The sequence below is a fragment of the Schistocerca piceifrons genome, chromosome 2 (genome assembly GCF_021461385.2).
Source record: "Schistocerca piceifrons isolate TAMUIC-IGC-003096 chromosome 2, iqSchPice1.1, whole genome shotgun sequence".
NCBI lineage: Eukaryota > Metazoa > Arthropoda > Insecta > Orthoptera > Acrididae > Schistocerca > Schistocerca piceifrons.
In genome coordinates this window covers 692,657,193-692,681,657 of record NC_060139.1, presented here as the reverse complement: position 1 = coordinate 692,681,657, position 24,465 = coordinate 692,657,193, and the positions used below count along the sequence as shown (strand labels likewise).

General features: G+C 37.6%; 1 protein-coding gene across 1 annotated transcript in view; it reads right to left on the bottom strand.

Moving 5' to 3' along the window:
• Positions 1–24,465, bottom strand: part of LOC124777183 (intraflagellar transport protein 80 homolog) — a 430,351-nt gene that overhangs the window by 181,488 nt on the left and 224,398 nt on the right. The window contains exons 9-10 of the mRNA XM_047252496.1: positions 17,163–17,326; positions 3,113–3,310 (exon numbers count right to left, since the gene is read on the bottom strand). Of these exons, the coding sequence (XP_047108452.1) occupies positions 3,113–3,310; positions 17,163–17,326 (362 nt within the window). The remainder of the gene's footprint in view (positions 1–3,112; positions 3,311–17,162; positions 17,327–24,465) is intronic.

The following is a 24,465-nucleotide window of genomic DNA, read 5'->3' as shown; positions in this document are numbered from 1 at the left end:
TTAAAGGGCATTAGTGTCTTATCCTTACAAGGAACTTGAAACACTTAACTCAGGACAGAAGCTTGTAGAAGCAATGTGGCTACAGTTTACAAGACTAGCTGGCCAAGCACTGGATAAGTATATAGCTGGTAGAGCAGTTCATGATGGGATTTTCCGTGGAACACACTCATTGTAAAGAAACTTCTAATGAAATAAAGACAAGGAAGCATAGCGATATAGACAGACAAAAGATAAACAAAATGTGTTTGCTGTCTAAGAAGGCAAAGCATGTTGCCTTCAACACCTACTGAAGCAGATTATTATCAAAAGATCTCTCACAGAACCCAAAGAAATTCTTGGATTATGTAAAGGCACAAACATTATTTTCCAGACACTCGTGGATGATACAGGAACTGAAATTGTGGATTGATGAGAAAAAGTAGAAATGCTGAACTCTGTTTACAAAAGTTCCTTTACAAAGGAGTACTGACCCAGTTTAATTCTCAAATGACCTCAGACATGAGTGATATAGATCTTAATGTCTACATCTACATCCATACTCCGCAAGCCATGTGTGGTGTATGGTGGTGGAGGGTACTCTGTACCACCATCGATCAGTTACTTTCCTGTTCCACTTGCAAATAGAGCAAGGGAAAAATGATTATCTATATGCCTTCATAAGAGACATAATTCCTCTTATCTTCTTGGTGCTTACATGAAATGATTGTTGGCGGCAGTACAATCGTTTTGCAGTCTGTTTCAAATGCCAGTTCTCTAAATTTTCTCAATAGTTTTCATTGAAAAGAAAATCAACTTCCCTCCAGGACTGCAATTTGAGTTTCCGAAGCATCTGTGGCATGTTGACTGAATCTACTGGTAACAAATATAGCAGCCCTCTTCTGAATTGCTTTAATGTCTTTCCTTTCATCCAGCCTGGTGGAGATCCCAAACACTCAATCAGTACTCAAGAATGGGCTGCACTAATATCAATGGCACAGAGAAACAGCTAAAATTGAAAAAAATAAATGAGGCTCCAGGGCCCATTGGAATTCCTTTCAGGTTATTTATGCATTTCATGCTTTTCTCAAATGACACCCTGAAGCTATAGATGAAGGCTGTCAGATAGTTGCAGTTTTAGACGTAAAGCAGATGGTACACTTCAGTTAATTGGTAGGATAGTAGAAAAATGCAATCGATCTACTAAAGGGATTGCTCACGACACACTAGTACAACACCTATTAGAATATTCCCCATGTTTGTAGGTCCTGTACCAAATAAGATTAACATGGGATATTGAAGGGCAGCACAAACATTCACATGTTTGTATGTCATATGGGAGGGATCTAGGTTCCTGTTTTATTGCTCAAATTATTTGGATCCTGTAAGCTAATACAGGAACTTCTGAAGTCTAGAGATGTTCTCCATTCTCTTCCACAACAATTTTTCCTCTTTCTCCTTTTTTCATCAAATTAAAATTTTTTAACAGGAATGCAGGTGCAATGCTTTCAACAACAACTAATATTTTGACAGGTGAACACCCCATAACTTTCAAGGCACAAGTGCAGCGGGAGAGTAGCTGGTATGGAAATTTAAACTTTCAGCAGGCAAGAGTGCACTGACCAAGAGCCATTAAACAGCATAAGCAGAAAGACAGCACACAAACTGTAAACAGATCACGCCACCACAAAACCAAAGCTGACCAAGATCTGAATTTATCAACAGGGAATAGTAAATACCAAGAGATGAGCAAGTAGCATTAACTCTGTTTCTCTGCTGTTTCACCAGGAAGAGAGCAGGATTCTGTGCAGAATTCAAGAAAAATCCTCCATCTCTGTTTATAAGGCCACTTGCTAATATAATCTCACCTACTTCCTTAATAACATCAGCCCAATAGCTGGAAGTGCATGCCATAATCTCTGTGTTATATTCTGTAGGAAGACTGGTACTATGACAACGTCCAGCAACAGGTCTGCTCAGTTGTTGTATGCATCTGAGACAATTTTTTTGCTTTGTGCACTGGTCTTCATTGGTCATAATGGTCTGAGCAATGTATGACATGCCACATCTGTATGAGATACAGCAGACACTGCACTTATGCAAACCAAAATCATTTTACAGATCCTAAAAGGGCCATTATCTTGGTGTTTGAGAAACACACTTAACACCGAATTTCTGCAGAATATATTCAATCCTATTGGAAATGCTACAGATATAGGTACCACCTCGATATTTTCATTCTTCACAAGGTTCACATGTTGGTCTTATTGGTTGTATGGTGGTGCGAGTTGTTTATCGTGTGTGCCATCTTTCTGCACCATTTGTTTCTTGGTTGATGTAGCTCTACCTACCATTGTTTCAACATCTTGTAATGTTTATTTTATTTTGCATACTTTTCTTTTCTCTCAAGTTTTTCTAAAAATTTTCTTCATTTACTAAAGTTGCTTTTAATTTCCTATGTTAGTTACAAATTGTCTCCTGAGATTCAATAAAAATTTCAAATATGTATGACTTTCAGCTATGCTGAACTTGTTTACATTTTCGTTCTCAGTACGCATGTTATTTGCACACTTTTTATTACCACATCAAGTGCTCTGTCCTCAATTGGCAGAAGTCAGAAAACTGGACAACTATAGTCTATGTACATCAACAATTGCCAACCACTGGAGTCAAACAATACATTAACATAGTAGTAGTTATGCCACCATTGCCAAACTCCTCCATTTTATATTCAACATTTTTATAAGTAGCTCTATTAATACTGTAGTTAATGATTGTCACCATAAGCAAATAGAAAATGAGATGCAAAAATTCTAAAATCATTGACTATATTGAAAGTAGCAGCTCTTTTGTGCACTGAACAGAAACTTCATTTAAACATATGTCATGTATATGCATATTTCTACTGTATCTGGCCATTGTTGTTTCCCATTTTCAGTTCTTGTGTTTTTGGCAATGGCCTATTGCTGCAAGTCCTTTGCTTTTATCTTATTCCGAATTTAGTTATGTGAACACTGCTTACAAATATATTCCTAATGTAATAATGACTCATGTAGCCTTTGCTGTAGTATTTGACATATTCATTGTGTAAAATTACAAAAGGTTTAATGATTTCCAAAACTAGAAGTGTATTTACCAAGTTTTCTTAGTTTCCGTGTTGCCATGCCTCTTATGGTTGACACATACAAATCACGATTTTTGTCAATAATGGCAAGCTGTCTCATCAGTGAAGATCCCGCTTGATTCAAGGCAATCTCCATGACACTCATGCTATGTGAAATAGTTGGAAGTTCTGCTATAGAACGAGTACTTCCTATTTCAAAAAGATGCAAGACTGTAAAGGAGAATCATTAAATTGTGATTAATGTACTTGGATACTGGAAATGCATAAGTTATAACAAAGCAGGACACTGCTGTAAACAGTATATATCAGCCTTTATCTTGTAATACAAGTGTAAAATTCTGAAACTAGAATAATAATGGAACAGAAAGAAATTTCAAACATCAAAATGAGCTACACAAACTGTAGCATTCACAGCTTGGGAAATGCACTTTGAACCTTTGGCCCTCATCGGAAATAGAAGAATAAAATTCAAAACAAATATAACAAGGCATTTGTACAGCTACCACCATTACATACTGTATTGTACTAATATCAAAAAATCGGTAACAGGTTTTGAGTTCAGAAGAAGATGCAAGGAAATGGCAAGATAGATAAACATGAATATAGAGATAGAATTTTTTTTCTGTACATCAGTTTTTAAATGGTTTCATATGATACATTGTCGCTTCCCATTCTCCTTCACTCTTCATTTGCGAGTTTGGTTCAAATGGTGGGCTGAGTCATTTGTGTTACATATTCAAAAAATATTTCATCTGCAGTTCATACCTCTCACAAGGTCCGCCCTTGTCATCCAACCAATCACATCAGTTCTCTTCTTCTAGTGTACTGTCTTTGCAGGTTTCATTCTTTATCTGTCTGTATTAACACTATTCGTTTAATAGTTTCCTGCTTGTCAAACTTCTCACGTTACAGATCATCATCTTTGATTTCCAAAGACAAATGTTTCATTTTCAAACAACAGTAAATTACTATTACTTTCTTTTTATATTTATTTCACATTCATTAGTATGTAGTCCCTACTTCCTGTAAATCACTGTCAGTGGGAATGAAAATAGATATGTTGTTTGAGGGCATTGTGAAACATAAAAAACTGCTAATGAAAACATTTATTTGAATACATAATAAACATTACTGATTGTGTCCACTGAACGATTGTCCAGAGAGCTTCATAATGCAAAATGTGAAGCTGACTGAGTAAATAAGAAACATAATTGACATGTAAGATGTCAAGGAGCCATCAAAGAAAATATAGCACACAAGGAACCAAATGTCATTTAATTTACTTTACAAGTTTGCATTCTGCTCTGTTTCTTCCATGCAATTTCATTTAAAATTGTGGTTGATACAGATCTGACACAAGTTGTAGCTCACAAATAGATTATTACACATATTGCTGTACTGATCTGACATTACAGAATGTGAGTTCCCAACCGTCATCATCAACTGTTCTGTTATTGACATTATCGCCCACAACCTTTCCTCTGTGGCTTCCAAGGCATCACCAAGCCATGATGCTAAAGCATAAGTGGATGTTCACAAGAGCTCAGGACACTCAAATGCCTTATCAGTGTTCTGAGCTGACACCTTTTACACCGAAGCTGCACTTACAAGTATAGCAAACCAGAGTATCCACATAATGTTTATGGTTTCCATGAAAATCTTTCTTTGGCCTACGTGGTTAGAAGTGTAACATGTCGGTTCTGTGGAATAGCGATGTACAAACTGTGGAATACCATTTTATTTCACAGAATCAACATGTTACACCAACAATGTCCCCACTGAGATGAAATATGTCATGTAACACAGTTTACTTGACTAATTACAAACATATTATAACATTAAAAATTGTTCATCAAATAACAACAGTTTTAACTTTCATTCAGTTATTATCATTATTAGTAGTTGCAGTTAAAATCCCTTAAAACCAAACCAAAACATGTAAAAACATATTTTTTTTTCTTTCAGTCCTTGTAGTTAATGAATATTAGATTTCTCAGGATGAACGTGAAAGTTATCATCCACAGGGGCCCTTCTTTACAAAAATCACCATCACTTTTACGATTTCTTTCTGTTGTAACATATGCCTTGACTCATCATTTCTTACACATACCTACTTGTTTCAAAATTTGATTTCTTAGCTCTCCCCTTTGCATTTTCAATTTAGAAAAATGTTTATCACATAATTTAGCTTGCTTGGATAAAAGACAAAATACCTCCTTGACCACCTCATTTCATGCTTAACATACTTTGGTCAAAATTCTAGTGAATGTCTATTCAACCATACTTTTGTTCATCACATGCTATAATCTAGTAACTGACCTTCTCATTTTGCATTTTATTTGTATTGGATTCCCTTTCATACCATCATCCAATTATTCTACATGTGCATTATTTCCTTTTTGTAAATAAGAAAATGAGAGATATTTGTGCTGTTTGATCAAGCTATATCAGTATTACAGGCTCTTACTCAAAGGCAACTGCATTTACTTTGCTTTTAATTGATTGATCAGAACAGAATAAGTTCCTCAAATCTATTAAGATAGAAAATGTTTAGGTTCATGTTTGCCATTGTACATTTACAAGTTTTCTCCCAGAGCAACTTCGGTTTTGCCTACATGACACAAGTTGCCTGTCTTTCAGAACCGAGACAGTTCTATCCAGTTAAAGCTGCTGAGGAGAGCTGCCTTAAACCCTCATCTGAACTCACTAGTGAATTCACACCATTAGTTTTAGTCAATAGCATACGTTGGATACAGATCACGTGTGTGGGACTGGAGGATTCTGCAGTGGAGAACACAGTTGCTTCCCTCTCTTGTGATCCAGACCTCGAGCGCAACAGATGTCTTTCTTGGGAGGCAGAGCCTCTGGCTCTGTGTTCCATGACCACCCACTGACATCAATTAACGTGAACTGCCTTCCCTTCTGTTGCCCACTTCAATTAGTTGTTCGACCTCCTAGACTGGCATAAACCTGGTAACTTCTGAACCTAGGTGTGTCCCTTGTATACTGTACACTGAAATATATTCTCTTTATTTTACCTAATTTCCTGTTCTGTCATTTAATGGCAGCCCTGGATGCCCACTCACAAGTCCTGACCACTCACCCTCCTGTACATTTTCGTCACAAAGCATATGTAACAACCTTCTTCCCTCTCCCTGCCCATGTACAACCATAAGGATCACATGCTGCTGACATTTTAATCTACACCACTCTCTGCAGTTTCAGACTTGAGATCTGTGGTAAGTCAACCATGTGTGGAAATCATCAATGGCCAGATAAGTCCATTAGCTTTTAACTATTTTGGAGAAACTTCAACAGTCTCACTATCTCTGTAAGAGCTGCACTTACACCTTCTTCTACATCAGGCAGACACTGCGTAAATGTTTTCAATGTGTGTTGCCCACATATGTACAAAATCTTTAGCAGTGTGCACATTCACAGACCCTTATCTTTGTACAGCCCAACAACAAAGTTTCTTCACAGTATATCAGCTCTATCCAGTCATTCTTGCAATGCCATAATTTAAATATGTTTATTAAATCATCTAATAATAAACCTTCTCTCATGTTATTCCTCCAGTGTTTGTACATGCATGCTTCTACAAGTAGTCTTAACTTTCCAATAAATACTTGTGGACAATGACTGTTTGGCAGGGATCTATTCATTGCTACTAGAGTAAAAAAGTTTATCTTTATTCTTTATTATCAAGGCAGTCACATTCCATCCACACAAAAAACAATGCAAAAATGCAGTTCAGAGTGTTTACCTATGTGAAACATACATTTTTTCTTCATTTCTTTAGACAAATGCTCACTCTATTGACATCTGTTGAGAATAATTTTAAGTCTGCTCATAATCTCTATTTAATCTTTCCTATTTTTGTAATAAAATAAGACACATCTACTTAATCACTAATCAATCATTCACTTTTACACCTCTGAATGTAATATATTACTAACTCTAGCCTTCCTATTTCATTTACTTACATCCTTTATCCAGTAGCGCACTCTCTCATCAGAGATTGCTCGATTCTGTTGTATTATTTTTGCGCAGCACCTGTTACACAATTCATTAGTGCTCTTTCACCAGAGATAACTATAACCTTAACTATGGCAACAAAACAACTGACTCACCAAATTACTGGTTTTTGATTGCATGTTACCATGTCATATTTCACTTAGGGAATGGTTTCCTTTCCCACCATTTCCCCCTGTTTACATGACATGCCTAACGTGTATTTTAACATCAGACATATAATCTGTCTTACTTAACAGTGAATATATTTGTTCATTGTACATGTGTTACTTCCCCATGCTGTACTCATTTGTGGGTTGTAAATATCACCATTTGAGCTGCACAAGACAAGAGTCTCAACTAGGGAAATATATAAATGTGGAAAGAGGGTGATAAAATAGCTATTCCTGTAAAAGAAGTAAGAAAGGAAAATTAAGAAAGAGCTTTGCAGGATCAAAGAGATAAAGATCATAGAGGCCCATTTGCTTGCTTGATAGGAAAAGCTTTTATGTACTCTGACCAACATTCTATCAGTACGAAGACATAAGTGACCCCTCTTCAACCTGTAGGTAACTGTCGCAAAAAAAATTGGCAGTGGCTAAATTGTGCAATCCTTCTGGTATTTGTGGATATACTTTACAATAATGTAAATGTCTGTTACCACCTTTAAACTTCTGCCATACTCCAAAGATCATAGTAGTTTTACAGTTTCATGAAGTAATAAATTTTTTCTTTATGCACTTAACTATACCGAAATGTCCATGACCCATATGGATAAACCATATTAGGTCTTCTTCAACACTCTGCGGAACCTATGTATAACTTTCAACCAGATGGCATAGCATTTAATGTCCAGAACAAGATACTATCAACTATTGACCACAATGCCACCTTAGATGATAACAACAACATCTGTTTGCACTACTGAAATTAAATGCAAAAATATTCATTTATTTTTGTATTTAAAGATAGGGTTCTAACAGTATAATTTAAGTTTTGGAAACTGATTGCAAAATTGACACCAGGCTATCTTAGTCTCTCTCTTTTTTAATTCACAGCTAAAGGACATCTTGACAATGCATTGGAAACATAGTTCTGATTACTCTTCATGTAACTAATTTCCATTTGGAGTTCTTAAAAAATTGAGAGCTAGTAGTTCCTTTTCCATAGCACTGTAATTTAGCTCATGCTTATTAAGGCTTTTCCTTACAGAAAGATTCCATTCCCCTCCAAACAATTCCAAAACAACTCCATATTCTGAATAATCAGATTCTAATTTACAGGTTTTGTACATCATAGGATGGACGTTCAGTACAGGTCAGTGGTTCTCAAACGTTTTTCCTCTGACCCCCCACCCTCGCAGCCCATTTTAGTAATAAAAACAGTCATTTTTTAAAAATATTTTTTCTGCCTTATTTACCAAATTCAGTTTACAAGATTTTATGCAGCGGAAACTAAAACTCCATGACTTATTATAATTAAAATACTAAATAAATTATTTATCCTTACCACATTTACAGTCATTTAAGAAAATGAAATGAACAACATTTATAATTCAGCAAACAAGGCTTACAAGAGCATTAAAAATTTAAATTACAAAATTTTTGTGTGATGGATGAGCTTGCTTTTGAGAAGAAAGTTTCTCAAGACACGATGTAATTGCAGAAACAGCCACTCAAAGTTCTTTGCTCACGTTGGTAGTTCAACTTCATAGCTGCCACAGCTGAAACCCAGTCTTGCACAACTATATTGTTGCAAAAGGAAACTTTGCATTTCCTACAGTTGTAGGTAAATGCATTTCTTGTCTGATTAACATAAAATAGCTTCCCGTAATCTCTATGATGCATACACTGGTGATAGGTAGAATGTCACACAAGCAATTTTTTTTCATTGCTTGTAAAAAATCTTGTGAGTTCAGTCAAATTTCACTACCAGAATCTGTATAAATATCCACTTTCCTGTCGCATATTTCACCAACTGTTATGAGTTTTGACTGATTTTCTTCCTTTTCTTCCTCCTTGTACAACAACCCCTCTCACATAGATATCTTATGTGTACAAGAAATAAATTTTTCTATATATGGACCTATGGTTCTATTGTATCCTGGCCTCTGTCCCAAGAGTTTCCACATTTTCCATTTCCCTTAATTACTCCATTATTTGACACAGACCCATTTAAAGGTATTGTGTTTCCCACATGACTGTTAACTGTGTTTGGTACAAACACCTGCAACTGTATATTATTCTTTCCTCTGTATTTCAAATGACTCCAATTGCTATTTTGCTTTAAGTTAGTTTTTCTTTTCTTTGTGAACTGATTAGAAAAATACCCTCTGCCTCATTATTTCCCCAGTTTTATCTTTGGATGTTCTTTATATAAAGTATATAGCCCTAAAATGATGGTCAGCAAGTTCCTTACTCTTGTCCACCCTCTATCCGAAAATTTCCTTCCTTACATACTGTGGTAATCTACATACCAATATTTTCGCAAAATGTCGTTCTTCTAATGGGTTATCTAGATATTTAGATCAAGTCAGATGCCACTTAGTATTTTTTGTAGATCCCCAAGAACTACTATAATATTTTGGGTCTAGTAATTCTAAAGTCAGCTTTTCCTGTGTGCTGGAGGACTAGTATTTCCTCTTGAATTTTTCCTGAAAATTGACCCAAGATTTAAAATGTTCTGAATGAGGAGTTCCCCAGACTGCTATGTCCCTTACTAAATAATTAAGTGCAAAATGTCCTTTCTTATGATACTCCCATTTATTAGATCATGACCCAGAAAAAAACCATAAAAAATAAATTGGATGAACATCCCCATCAAGTTCTAACTTTAGAAATTGTTTTGATAAATTTAGGCCACTTTCTAGTTGAAATTCCTCTACCAAATCACTTGAGACTCCAATATTATTGATAAGTCATTTTCTTACTAAGTTCTCACTGGGTAATTTATAAAGAATGAATCTCTTATCAGCGGAACATTTCCAGACTGGCTAAAATACACTGAAGTTAGGCCTCTTTACAAGAAGGAGGATAAAGAGATATCATCAAACTATTGACCAATTTCACTTTTGCCAGCTTTCTCAAAAATATTTGAAAAGGTTGTGTTCAAGCGTCTCTTTAAGCATCTGACTGCAAATAATATATTATCCAAGCCACAGTTTGGATTTCTTAAGAATTCTGATATAGAGGAAGCTAGTTACACTTACAGTGAGAATGTATTTAATTCATTAGATAATAAATTAGAGGCTAGTGGCATTTTCTGTGACCTGTCAAAAGGCTTTGACTGTGTGAACCACACCATTCTCTTAAGTAAATCAGAATATTATGGCGTTACTGGCACTGCTGTGAAATGGCTTGAGTCTTATCTGACTAACAGGAAACAAAGGGCATTGTTTCAAAATATCTGTGCAGTAAGCAGTCAATCTTCATCTGATTGGGAATTAATTACATGTGGTGTTCCTCAAGGTTCCACCTTGGGTCCATTGCTTTTTCTTGTTTACATTAATGACCTCTTGTCTGTTACATTGCCAGATGCTAAGTTTGTTTTGTTTGCAGATGATACAAACACTGCAATAAGTAGCAAGTCAAGTACGGATTTAGAAATGGCTGCTAATCAAATTTTCACTGACATTAATAAATGGTTTAAAGCTAGTTCACTCTCATTAAACTTTGAAAAGACCCACTATATGCAGTTCAGAACCTGTAATAGATTTCCTTTCAGCATGTGTGTAACATATGAAGACATTCAGATTGAAGAGGCTGACAGTGTTAAATTTCTGGGATTACAACTCGATAATAAATTCAGTTGGAAAGGGCATACCACAGAACTGCTGAAGTGGCTAAACAAGTCTGTCGGTGAGAATGGTGTCAGATGTAGGAGATATAGGTATAATGAAACTTGCATATTTTGCTTACTTTCATTCTGTTATGTCATATGGGGTCATATTCTGGGGTAACTCATCAAACTGAGCAAAAGTTTCTAGCATGCTAAAGCATGTAATAAGAACCATTCGTGCAGTAAATTCAATAACATCATGTAGAAACCTGTTCTACAAACTCTGTATTCTAACCACAGCTTCTCAGTATATTTATTCCTTAATGAAATTTGTTGCAAGTAGGCCTAATATATCTCTGTTTCCAACCAATAGCTCAATACATAGTATCAATACTAGAAATAAGAACACACTACATAAAGACCTAAAATCACTTACCTTTGTCCAAAAAGAGGTCCAATGTTCAGAAACACACATTTTCAATAAATTGCCAGCGACCTTTAAAATCTTGGTTTCAGATAAAGCACTGTTTAAACAGAATGAAAGACTTTTTTGATCGGCAACTCCTTGTACTGTAAGATGAATATCTAAACAGAGACTGTTAGGCCAGCTTAAGTTAAAATGTTGGTTAGATTTCATTTCTGACAGCACATTGTCACAACAGTCGAGATTAGGTATCTTGTGTATGATAAATTTATTAATGGTGCATAACAACATTTTATTCTGACTGTGTATTAATTCTGTACATATTAGCTATTCCAGTTTAATGTATTGTATTCACCTAGTTTGACAATCTCCTGACAAATTATCAGGGTATTAAGTATTATATTCAAATGTTTTATGTTTTTTATGTTACAGTTTCTGACATGTTCCACATCCACGAGAATCATCTCATTCTTTGGGTCTACAGAACGAAAACTGAATCTAATTTAATCTCTAATCCAAGACTTCCAACAACTTCCGGAATTCCTTCTGGTGTTCTGCAGTATTGCCTGAAGATTGTGGGTAGTGCTAGTAGACTTAATTTTCTCCTGTACTTTTTGTGCACCCATTTGCTGTAAACATTCCTTCCAACTGATAAAAGTGTTTGTGTCACTAATTACTTCACCAAATTTTCTACGTTGTTCTAATGCCTGCACTCAGCCTCATACATCTGAGATTTCATTTTGTGCACTTTCAAATTCATGGGTGGGAAATTTGTTGAATCTTATCATTTACCTTTTTAATGTGTTCCTTATGTTTTCATTTGTAACTCCTTAGGTAACTGTAATATCATCCCTGTATTAGAAATTTCGTCTGTTTTTGTAGCTACCACCTCCCCTTGTCTTTTTAGTTTCTCCCCTTGTGCTTTTAAATTTGACAGCACTTGTCCTTGAGTTGTCATACTATTAGACTACTCTTCTAATTTCTTTAATATTTCTGGTAAACTGCCTTCCATTCTGCAGAGTGTCACCAGCATACATAAAGACATGGGTCTATGTATCCTTAATAGCATTTAGATAATGTTGCTGGTAATCACACCATTGGACAAAACAAGTGCAATGTGTTTTTACATTGCTCAAAGAATAAATTACTAAAGAAAAAAAATCTCAGGTTGGTGCTGTATTTAGTTCACCTAATCAGGCATAAACCTAGCTGCATGTGTTTCACACTTGGACTATGCAAAGTAGTGATGAGCCACTGTGCAGTCATTTTGTAGTGAACTGATACGATGTTACACTGAAAAGCAGGGCTGTGCTTTTAGCATTGTGGTCAGCCACTGCAAGGATGCTGTCGGAGATTACTGGCATAATTGTAATCTCAAAATCACAACACAGAATTCTCCTTTGTTATTGACAGAATTTTTCTCCACTCACATTCCAAAGTTTATACAAGCATGCAAATATCTTGTGCTGTTGACATCATTGCTGTGGTCAACTAGTATTCTTTCCTCAACTCTTGATATCAGTTAACACTTCTTTTGGCTTAACCAAATTAAACTTAATTCTACTTAAATATTCAAATTAATTCAGGTAACACCACTGCATGTGACCACTGAGACTTTCTCAATTAACTTGGGCTGTTGTGGCTATGTTGCATCTTCTTCCATTATTTTTATCAAATTTCCCATTTTTTTTTTTACTACTATTAATGCTCAGTTATTTTAGCACCTCTAATTCACGTTCTGTACATGGGTGGCAAATGTAGTGCTATAAATGAATGGTTTTCAGTATGTACCACTCCATACCCATCATCCTGTCAATGTGTATGCCAATGTTTACCTCACAAATATCTTGCAGTCGCTATTCCTGAAGTTGTTCGCTAAAGTGGACATGCTATGCAGTGCTACTTGACAGCGACAATGAGAGTTCATCACCTTTTGCAATGGGCGAGTGCTGAAAGAAAGCTCCAATCTGTTCAAGCCACTAATCAGTTTTGCAATAACTCTTCTGTATTATAATCACACTGTATCCTCTGTACAATTTCATTTACAATTACAGGCAAATCAGATCTCACACAACTTGCAGCTCTCACATAAGATGTATTGCAGTACTGATTTGACATTACAGATTGAGAGTTCCCATCTGACATCTTCAATTGTTCTGGTGTTGTCATTATCACTTGCACCCTTTCCTCCATGTTTTCCAAGGTACCACCCCAAGCAGTGATGCCAAAGCACGAGTGGTCCTCCACAACAGGTGGACATGCTCACTTGCTTTTATGCCTTGTCAGTGTTCTAAGATGACATCTTTCACACAAAATCTGCACATATGGCAAACCAGAGCATGAACAGTGTGATGTTATGCATTTAAAAACGTTTCCATTTCTCACAAACATCTTTTGTTGGCCTAAGTGGTTAGAAGTGGAACATATTATTCCACAGAATCAACATGTTACACCACAAGCTGTAGCCTGAGGGGATTTGGGAAGGAGGGCTGCATGAATGGAGGAGACAAGATGAATAAATAAGTCAAAAGGAGAAGAGAGGAAAAGGAAGGGACTGGCAAGAGCTAGCACAACAGAAGGTGAAGGGAATGGGAATACAGCACCAGAAAAGCTCACTCTGACAAGGCCAGAAGTAGGAAATTGTGTTGGCGATTTATGTGGGTATAAAATACAGTCAGTCATGGTTTTTTTTCTTCTTTTCTTTTTTTCTTTTTTAATTATGATGTTGTAAAACATAACAACCTTTTCATTTCACAAACTTTTTGTCAACTAAATATCCATTATTTCCACAAGCATCAACATTATAGTGTCTAGCTGCTCATGGTTCACATAATGTTCACGTACCACTTCTATCGGTCGATAAGCCTGCATTGGCTTGAAAACTAATTATTGATACAAAAAATAAATTAAATTGAATTTATAAAAGGCAACTTGTTGCATATTGCACTCTATGCCTGCTCATGGGCATCATTTAAAAAATCATCCAATAAAAATCTTCACCCAAATTGTCCATTTTGTCAACATTGTTTCTTTAAATATTCACTGTAGACAAACTACTCAACCAGCTTCTGAGCAACCAATGTTTATTATAACAATTTTAAAACAACAGTATAAGGGGTGTTCAAAAAGAAATAAGCCAGAGGCATAATTATAGAAACCAGAACCTGTATGTTAGAGGTATTGACCCTAACTGTTTAGACACTTGTCCCACTGTGACAAAAGGCGGTGAATGTCTGTCTCATAAAATTCCTGGGGCTGTGATGTTAACCAGTTCCATGTGTACAGATGGACGTCATCATGTGAGATGAATCATTTGCCCCTCAGAGCCTTTTTAAGGGGACCAAAACTGGCGTAATCACATGGAGAGAGGTTCGGACTGTATGGAGGGTGGCTGAGAACCTCCCATTTGAATTTCTGCAGGAGTGCCGTGACTTTGTTGGCCATATGAGGCTTTGAATTGTCGTGGAGCAGAATGACCCCATGGGTGAGATTGCCTGGTCATTCTGATTTGATCACTTGGCGAAGGTAGGTCAAGGTTTGCGAGTAGCACTGGGCATTCAAAGTTGTCCCATGTTGCAGGAAGCGAATCAGAAGGGGGCAATCTTGGTCAAAGAAGAACGCCAGCATAACCTTTCCTACACTTGTGTGGATGGCCTTGGCTTTTTTTGGTGGTGGTGACACTGGATGTTTCCACTGGAGACTTTGTCGTTTTGATTCTGGTTCGAAGTGATGACACCATGACTCATCTCCAGCCACCACTCGCGCCAGGAATGCATTCCCTTCCTGAGCATAGTGCTGCAGATGAGCAAGACAGTGGGCCATTCATCATGCTTCCTGGTGTGGTTGAAGACTGTGGGGCACCCATTGGGCACAAACTTTGCATATGTGGAGTTGTTCCTTCATGATGGTGTGAACACTTTTGACGCTCAAACCGACCACGGTGGCTATGGCTTTCACTGTCAGTAGGCAGTCCTGGGTAATGAGTGCATCCACCAGCTGGACAATGTCATCGGTAATGCAGTATGGTGCTCCAGACCGTGCATCATTGGTTAATGACACCCGTCCTTCCCTGAAGTACTTGTGCCATGCCTTGACCCTTACAAGGAAATGCAGTGTTCGCTGTACACTTGTGACATTTGGACTCCTTCCATTGTCATAAAATGAACAGCACCTCTTTGCTCTTCACTTGATGCCTTCATGTCACTGTTTGCAATGTGACTGGCAATGTTGGGCGACTGATGCATGCTGCTGCTAACTCTGTATTGTCATGTGACGTGCACGTACGCCCTCTATCAATGGGCTGTGAACTTCCACACTCTGGTCGGAACCACACCCCATTACACATGCCACAATATTACTCTCCTGTCACCAGTTTGTGCATTTCTGACTCCAGCTTGTTTCTTTTTGAATACCCCTTAAAAAGTCACATCCAGTGGTTGTTTATAAGAGCAGCCCTTGTCTCACACTACAGGGGTGGGAATAGGTAGTATGTAAAAATTAGCATAATTATGGAATGCCTAGAGCAACTTTAACATAACTTTGTTGTTCTATGTCTTAATAGCTGGAACAAAGAAATGTGCTGCTAGCTACTCTAACACATGAGACAAAGAGGAGAGCAACTTTAACATAACTTTGTTGTTATATGTCTTAATAGCTGGAACAAAGAAATGTGCTGCTAGTTACTCTAACACATGAGACAAATAGGTGACATGTAGAAATAATAAAAGCTGACAGACATTATTGTTGAATCCACAGTTTCTAGGTCACTACATGACTGTTGAGAGTCCTGATGATATTTTGTCCCTAGTGGTATGTACATATGTAGTTCACTCACCTATAACAGACTGATGTGCTGTGCATAAAAACAAGTAACAGAAAACAGTATTCATGTTAACTTTAAGCTCTTATTGTTTCTCTTTAGTAGAAATTCATACATTCACACACACAAACATGCAGAAACACAAATGCACAAGGGGAGTGCATGTTTGTGTGATTGTGAATGTGTGTACTTTTACTAGAGCAACAGCAAGAGCTCAAAAGCTAGTGTGAATACTGTTTTTTGTTACATGTTTTTACACGCCACACATCAGTATGCTATAAGTGAGTGATTTCCTTGCCCTAATTTTACGTTTTTTCCCCCCATCCAGGAATTTCTATATGTATATATTCAAGGAGTCGCGAGAAGATGTGATTTCAATCTTTTGACATAGTCAACACACACACACACACACACACACACACACACACACACAAATACAAATACACACAAAATCAACTTTTGTTCACCCAAGAGTTTGTTTATTGTTCGTCCTGGTGATTAAATTGAAAATGTTGTTTAGAATCCAGTTTTTTTTAATTAATATTATGATGAATTTGTAAAACATTTTACTTTATGATTTATATAATGTAAAATGTACATTTCAGTAAAATTATAGAGGCGTTTGATTCCTGCCTAATAGAAGATTGGAATAACTGGGAAAAGCAGAGTAATTAGTCTATTATATAATGCTGTCAAATATCTTAATTACAGCAGGCTTGTGTAAAGATACAATGCTGCAATAAAGTTTTAAAAAAATTATATATGGAGGGTACGTACATTTATAAAGGTTTATACATATTATAAACTACATAGAAATTCTATGAACCTAAATATTGTACATGGATCTTGGGATCTAAAATTTGTAAAAGCTATAATTGGAATTGTCTACTTTGTTACTAAAATTAATATGATTACAGCAAAACTTCATTAAGACTAATTTACAGTCACTGCAGTACTAAAAAAACATAAATAATTTAAAAAATTAAAAAATGTTGCAGAGAAAAATTTTCTTAATTTTTTTCACTCACCCCTATCATCCACTTGATCTCTGACAGCCAGTGTATCACAGCTAGTGCTGACAAACATGGGGCTAAGAGTTTCTGGTTGCATTCCTCCCCATTTTGGAGAGCACAGCAATCGACCATCATAACCATGTAATGTGAAGTATGACTTTCCAACAATAACAAAGTGTCTGCGACAGAGATAAAATTGATTTATTTTTTATTCAACTCTTTATTTACAACAGATGACTGTCAATATTTGGAATTTCTTAGCAGAGTTGTTCACTCAAATGGTAAGCAACATAATGCAGGAGATACAACAAAACATAGTATGAAGAATAGTAATAACACACAAACTAAACAAGATAACCAAATTAGACATCTGATGTGGCTACAACACTTTACACAAAAATTTAAGTTGCATCGGTACACAAAAAATGCATGAGCAAAACACACTACGCAGTTTGTACAACAGAAAAATGAAATATTTGTGCCTGCACAGCAGTATTTACAACTGCAAATTCTTTAAATGACTGTGACGAGCAACACAGTGAGTAACTGCTACTGTACCACATGTTTTGTTTCTTCCTGTTCCACTCATGAATGAAGTGTAGAATAATTCTTGCATCCTTGACAGAAACAGAATGTGTCAATATGGAGTTAATTAAAGACAAAAATCACAACAGCAGAGAGGGCACTATCAAGGCAGGTGTGCAGCCAGCTAGCATTGACGCAGAGCTGACGCAGAGCTGATTATGGAGGATTCCGACAAGAATATGTAGCACATCTCCAAACCGACATTAGTTCCTGCACTATCGGAATATAGTGAGAGGGCACTGCCAGTCTCTACATGATCTCACCATGTGACCTGTGCAGTTCACTCATCCAGGGCTGTATACAAGGCTGGCCAGAATTAGGTACAGGAACTCTGTGTTTGATTCTCATCATGCTCCATCTGCCTTAAGTTTCTCACATCATTGTTAACATCACTATGACATGGACTCAGTTCATAAATTACCCTCCCAACTAAAGAGTGATTGCTGTGCATCAGGCTGTGCCTCAGACTACCTTATGAACTTTGTATGCGGTGAGTGCCTAATAAATACTAACTGAAATAGAAAACTGGTGACAAGCAAAACAGCACCTAAAGATAGACCTTGCTATGTCCAGGAAGGTGGCATGCTGGGTTGAGGAGGGCCAGGTGAGGCAGGTGAGAGAGAAGGTGTTGAGGCTGTGAAGGAATGAAGATAGGGTGTTTTGGCCATGAGTTGGAACTTTGCTCCCTTCACCTTCTACCTTAATTAATCCAATTTTACATCAATCTATGTTTAAGTAAAGTATGGATAGAGAATTTTTCCCCTACTCTCATAGCAAAAATTATTGTCAATTTCTGATAGGACCACAAATTCTTGCAGGTTCATGGTGCTTTTCTGCCATTTATAGCAGGAGTAAGCAGCAGAGATACATATTTTAGGGAAACCGGATGCTACGGTATGTATTTTTGCATACAACGTGTTATTTGTGTAGAGAGGCCAACCTCGGAATCTTGTGCTGAGGTGTCGAGGTTGCACATAATTATTCAAATTATAATTTTCTGCCATACCTGGCCTCTATCTTTATTTGTTAATCTATTCTAAACCTGCTACAATACTTGTAATCAGTTACCGTTTTGATAAAGCTTTTCAGTTCATTAACTTGAAAACCAAGAGTTTCACATGCTCAAGAACAACTACATGAAGCAACAATAGATTGTCAGTGTGTAATTGTGTTGCTTTCATTCATCATTCTTGAGATGGGCCACTTGAAATATAAATGTGTTACAGCCAAATATATAACCTTTGCTCATTGATGATCAAATGTTGAACCCAAAACAAATTGGCACCTGACATATTCACTCAATTAGCATCACTGAGCAACTAATAAAAATATTTCCAGTGAAAGATCAATATGAATCTGAACAATCGACTACAGATACTAACCCAGTGGACAATGAACATCCAAGAGTGGAGTATTTTCCCTCATTGACCTGACTTCTCAGCTATTATTAACTACTGCCTGCCTAAATTCATGGAGGATTGATTTTATACCTCTCTTACACACAACTGTGTTAGAAAGTTTGGTAAATGACTTCTACATGTTAACCAGAGCAAGTGTGGTTCTTAATAGTCGTATCTAGGTTTTACATCATTTTACTTTTATGTCACTGCAATAAACCTTCCTCTCAGTTACATTATACTTCACAAGTGGGACTGAAGAAATAGACTGCGTGACAGGTGTGCTCAGCTGTGTACATACCTATGTACAAGAGGTGCATTGTGCCATGGCTCAGTGTGTTGTTGCTAGGACATTAAAATTAACAGAATTTATGCATCATTATAACCTGTAAGCACATTGTACTAGCCATTTGCCATGTGTCCTACTGATACAACCACTTCCATACACTGATTACCACTCATCACCTAGCTTTTGGAAGAAACTTGACTTCATATTTGACTCTTTTATTGCGACTGACTAAGCAGCCATCTAACCTTTCTGCTCCCATGGACCTATCTCTGTCCTGTAGACATCCTCAAATACCCCCACCCCTCCACTCCTACCCCATCCACTTATGGATGAGCCCATGTCTTTTGTTTGCTTAGGATGAACACCTGGCCAGTGCAGCTGCCCGGATCACAAGTGAAGAAGACCAGATGTCTCACCTTTGTGGAAAGATACCTTTGGCACCTTACATGTAAGCTAACGCATGTGCCTCATCCCTACGCACTTCAGAAAGTCACTATGAACAACACAACATAAGTTTTTATTCCAACTTTGTATCTCTGATTGTAACACAACATTCTGACAACAATACAATATTGTAAAATACTCCACAAGATAAAGAACAAGAATTGTACAATTTCATTGCACAAAAACAAACTGGAAAGAAAAAAAAACATTCATCAATACTTATCTTATTTTGAACCCACAATTCTAAGAATTATTTTCTGGCAATAACACCAGTGCAAATCATAGCCATCTGTTCATACAGATACTATCTACAGTAATCTATATTACTGTTGAAACAATTACATGATGAAGAGAAGCAGGTTGTTGCATTTCAATGGAACATCAGTATCAAAGGGATAATGTGCAGATACATTTTAACATACAGTAAGCGAGACACATTCACGTTCCCTGTGACCCCTCCTTGTTGAAGAATGCAGCTCAGTGGATTGAACTTCAAGCAAATCATATGAAGCTTGAAGTCAGACCATACATGTACATGCCCGAAGAGACACAGCAAGAGCTTGGCGTCACTGGGCGAAGGCCCAGCCGACTCAGTAGGAGGCTACATCACCTCTTGGCCACAGACATGCTACCAGCCGCAGCTTATTCAAATACGAATATATACAGCCATAAAAGGAGATTTTCAAGTCAATCGCTTTGTCACTGGAAACAAATATGACTAGCAAAACAAATTACAGCTACAGTTCTTGGCATTCGCCACCTTGGGGAATGTCTTACAGTTTTAAAAATTACCTTTTTCTTGAGTCTTCACCTAATCTACAAAAGGTATCATTCGTGAAATCCTGAACAGCACAAGTAAGTTCACCATCAGAAGTTTGCTGCTGCACACTGAGATTGCTGATCCAGCACTATGGGAATACAGTCTTAGTGCAGGTAAGTCAGGAAAAAGTGGGTATAAGGAAATTGTGAGGAATCAGAATGAGACTATGAACGTTCACGCATCTGAGAACTGGAATTCCATAAAGGAGACTACTTTCCAAAGAGATGACTATCACCAAATTTGTATCACCAATGTCTCCATCTGACTGACAAACAATGGTACTTGAAAGAAACCAAAAATACAGAAGGTAGTGAGCGCAGCTTCACAGTAATAATTCATGAAGGGTTAACATTGATTACTCACAGCTCCTACATGATTTTAAGAAATAAGATTTTTCAAGCAACAGTCACACCCCCTCATTATTGAAGGGATGAATAAGAATTATGTGAGATAATTATGATTCAGTAATGATGGAGAGATACTATGACTATTATAAACGCACAATGTTGAGCTAACTGCTTACATCACTGTTCCACCTACTTTGAAATGCATGTTACACTTAAGTGTATCACTTGTGTTTTATTTTACACGTTTTATGAGCATTTGCTTTACTGTATCATGTGTTACTTTTTCAGCATTTTGTATACTGTATTCAATGTGAGATAGAGACCAGGTTGCATCAGGTTGCAACAGTCCCTCTCCCCTGAAACTAGTAAGATATGAAATATAGATATGAGAGCACTTTTAAGTGAAATACAAACATAAAAAAAAACTTGCATCACCTCAATTCCAAGAGTTCCAGAACCAGTACAGAAAATTGGAAAAGAGATCAACATAAACATCATTTCTGCCCTTTTTATTGCTCATGAAAAGCACACACTGCATGTTGTACCATCATACAGTGAGACCTTCAGAGGTGGTAATCCAGATTGCTGTACACACCGGTACCTCTATTACCCAGTAGCACGTCTGCTTGCATTGATGCATGCCTGTATTCAACATGACATACTATCCACAAGTTCATCAAGGCACTGTTGGTCCAGATTGTCCCACTCCTCAATGGTGATTCAGCGTAGATCCCTCAGATTGGTTGGTGGGTCATTCTGTCCATAAAAAGCCCTTTTCAATCTATTGCAGGCACGTTTGATAGGGTTCATGTCTGTAGAACATGCTGTCCACCCTATTCGAGGGATGTCGTTATCCTGAAGGAAGTCATTCGCAAGATGTCCATGATGGGGGCATGAATTTTCGTCAATGGAGATGAATGCCTCCAATATGTTGCCGATATGGTTGCACTATCGGTTGGAGGATGGCATTAACCTATTGTACAGTCATTACAGCGCCTTCCATGACCACTAGCGGCTTATGTCAGCCCCACATAATGCCACCGCAAAACATCTGGGAACCTCCACCTTGCTGCACTCGCTGGACAGTGTGTCTAAGGCGTTCAGCCTGATTGGATTGAATCCAAACACGTTTCTGACGATTATATGGTTGAAGGCATATGCAAGAGTGATCGGTGAAGAGAATGTGATGCCAATCCTAAGCAGGCCATTTGGCATGTTGTTTGGCCCATCTGTACCACACTGCATAGTGACATGGTTGCAAAGATGGACCTTGACATGGACATCAGGAATGAAGTCGCGCATCATGCAGCCTATTGTGCACAGTTTGAGTCATAACACGATGTCCTGTGGCTGCACAAAAAGGATTATTCAACATGGTGGCATTGCTGTCAGGGTTCTTCCAAGCCATAATCCGTAGGTAGCAGTCATCCACTGCAGTAGTAGCCCTTACGTGGCCTGACTGACGCATGTCATCTCAGTTCCTGTCTCTCTCTCTCTCTGCATCTCCTCCATGTCCGAACAAGATCACTTTGGTCCACTCTGAGATGTCTGGACACTTCCCTTGTTGAGAGACCTTCCTGGCACAAAGTAACAATGCAGCTGTGATCAAACTGCAGTATTGACTGTCTAGGCATGGTTGAACTACAGACAACACGAGCCATGTATCTCCTTCCTGGTGGAACGACTGGAACTGATCGGCTGTTGGACCTCCTCTGGTGCTGATGCATGGTTGTTTACGTCTTTGGGTGGGTTTAGTGATATCTCTGAACAGCCAAAGGGGCTGTGTCTGTGATACAATAGCCACAGTCAATGTCTGTCTTCAGGAGTTCTGGGAACTGGGGTGATGCAAAACTTTTTTTGATGTGTGTATTATGTTGAAGTTTGAGGTTTTATAGGAGTTGCTATAATGTACTGAGAGGGAGTCCATGGTATTAGTATGAGGTAAATGAAGTCATGCTGAAGCTTAAGGCATTTACTTTACAACATACATGGTGACAATTGTTTGTGATTGTAAAGGATAATGATGTGTAGATAGTGTGCACCTTGTCTTGTATGTTTATTTGAAATAGTGGGGAACATATACTTAAAAGTATTTTTGCGGAGTTAATATTCCTTTTAACAGTGGTTTTATGCCTTTCCTTAAGTGGCACAGTAAGTGGTCAGTGTCATTTTCCAGCAGAATGATTCAGTATACCATCATCAATCAGTAAGTGTTTGGGCAACATCGTATGATAGCTGGAAGAAACTCCTTTCATCTTCGCCCAAGATATGTCTCCCCATGACCTATTCAAATTTTCATGGCTAGAACAACCTAAAAATGACAAACAACAATGGGAATACTGTCACTCCATTCATGTGCATCACTAATTGGGTGAGCACCCTGTTACTTACGACTCTATCCCTCATATGAAAACTAAAGAAATCTTGCACTTGTGCATGCCCATGAACAGGTATATCACATGTTCAACTACATTCAGCACCAGGGTGCAGTATCATCATGCAGTAATACAACGTGGGAAAGATACTATGCTTCTGGTGATGATAAAATCTTTCTTGTTTATTTTGACAAAATAATTTAATTGGATAGATAAGAAAATCTACTCACCAAGCTGTGGCAGAATACACACACAAAACAAAGTTATAATTGGAAAACTTTTGGAGGTAGTTGCTTCTTCTTCAGGCAGAAGGGTTGAAGGAGAAGGAAGAGGGATGAAGGAAAAGGACTGGAGAGGTCTAGGAAATGGGGTAGATTTTGGGAAAGTCTCCCAAAATGGTGGGTCAGGGGAGACTTACCAGACGGAATGAGAAGGAAAGACTGATTGTTGTGGACTGCATAGGTTGAGATTTGAGAACCTGAGAGCTTAAAGGCGGAAGACAGGGTAATATGCAAGACAGATTACTGCTTAAACATCATGCATGGGAGTGAAAGCTAAGTGCAGTGCATGTAACAGAGGTGGGAATGGGAATGTAAAAAATAGACAGGTAAGACAATGAAAGAGGTAGAAAACTACAAAGGAGTTAAGAAAAACGTAGTTACTGTGAAGAAATGCTGAGACAGAAGAAATAAACATAAATTAAGGCTTGGTGGGTGGCGAGAACCAAGGACATGTTGTAGCGCTAGTTTCCAAGCTGTGGAGTTCTGAGAAACTGGCTTCTGGGGGGAGAATCCAGATGGTGCGTGTGGTGAACCGGGCACATAGGTCATGCTGAAGAGCATGCTCTGAAACAGGCTATTGCATATTGCCAATATATGCTCTCTGCCTATGCCCATTCTTCCTAACTGATAATCTGGTGGTAGTCATGCCGATGTAAAAGGCCAAACAGTTATTGTATAACAGCTGGTATATTATTATACAACAGGCTCCCCCAAGATCATTATGAACTGTCCGATACCACCTTTTCTGTATGCATCAACGTATTTAGTGTATAATTCAGT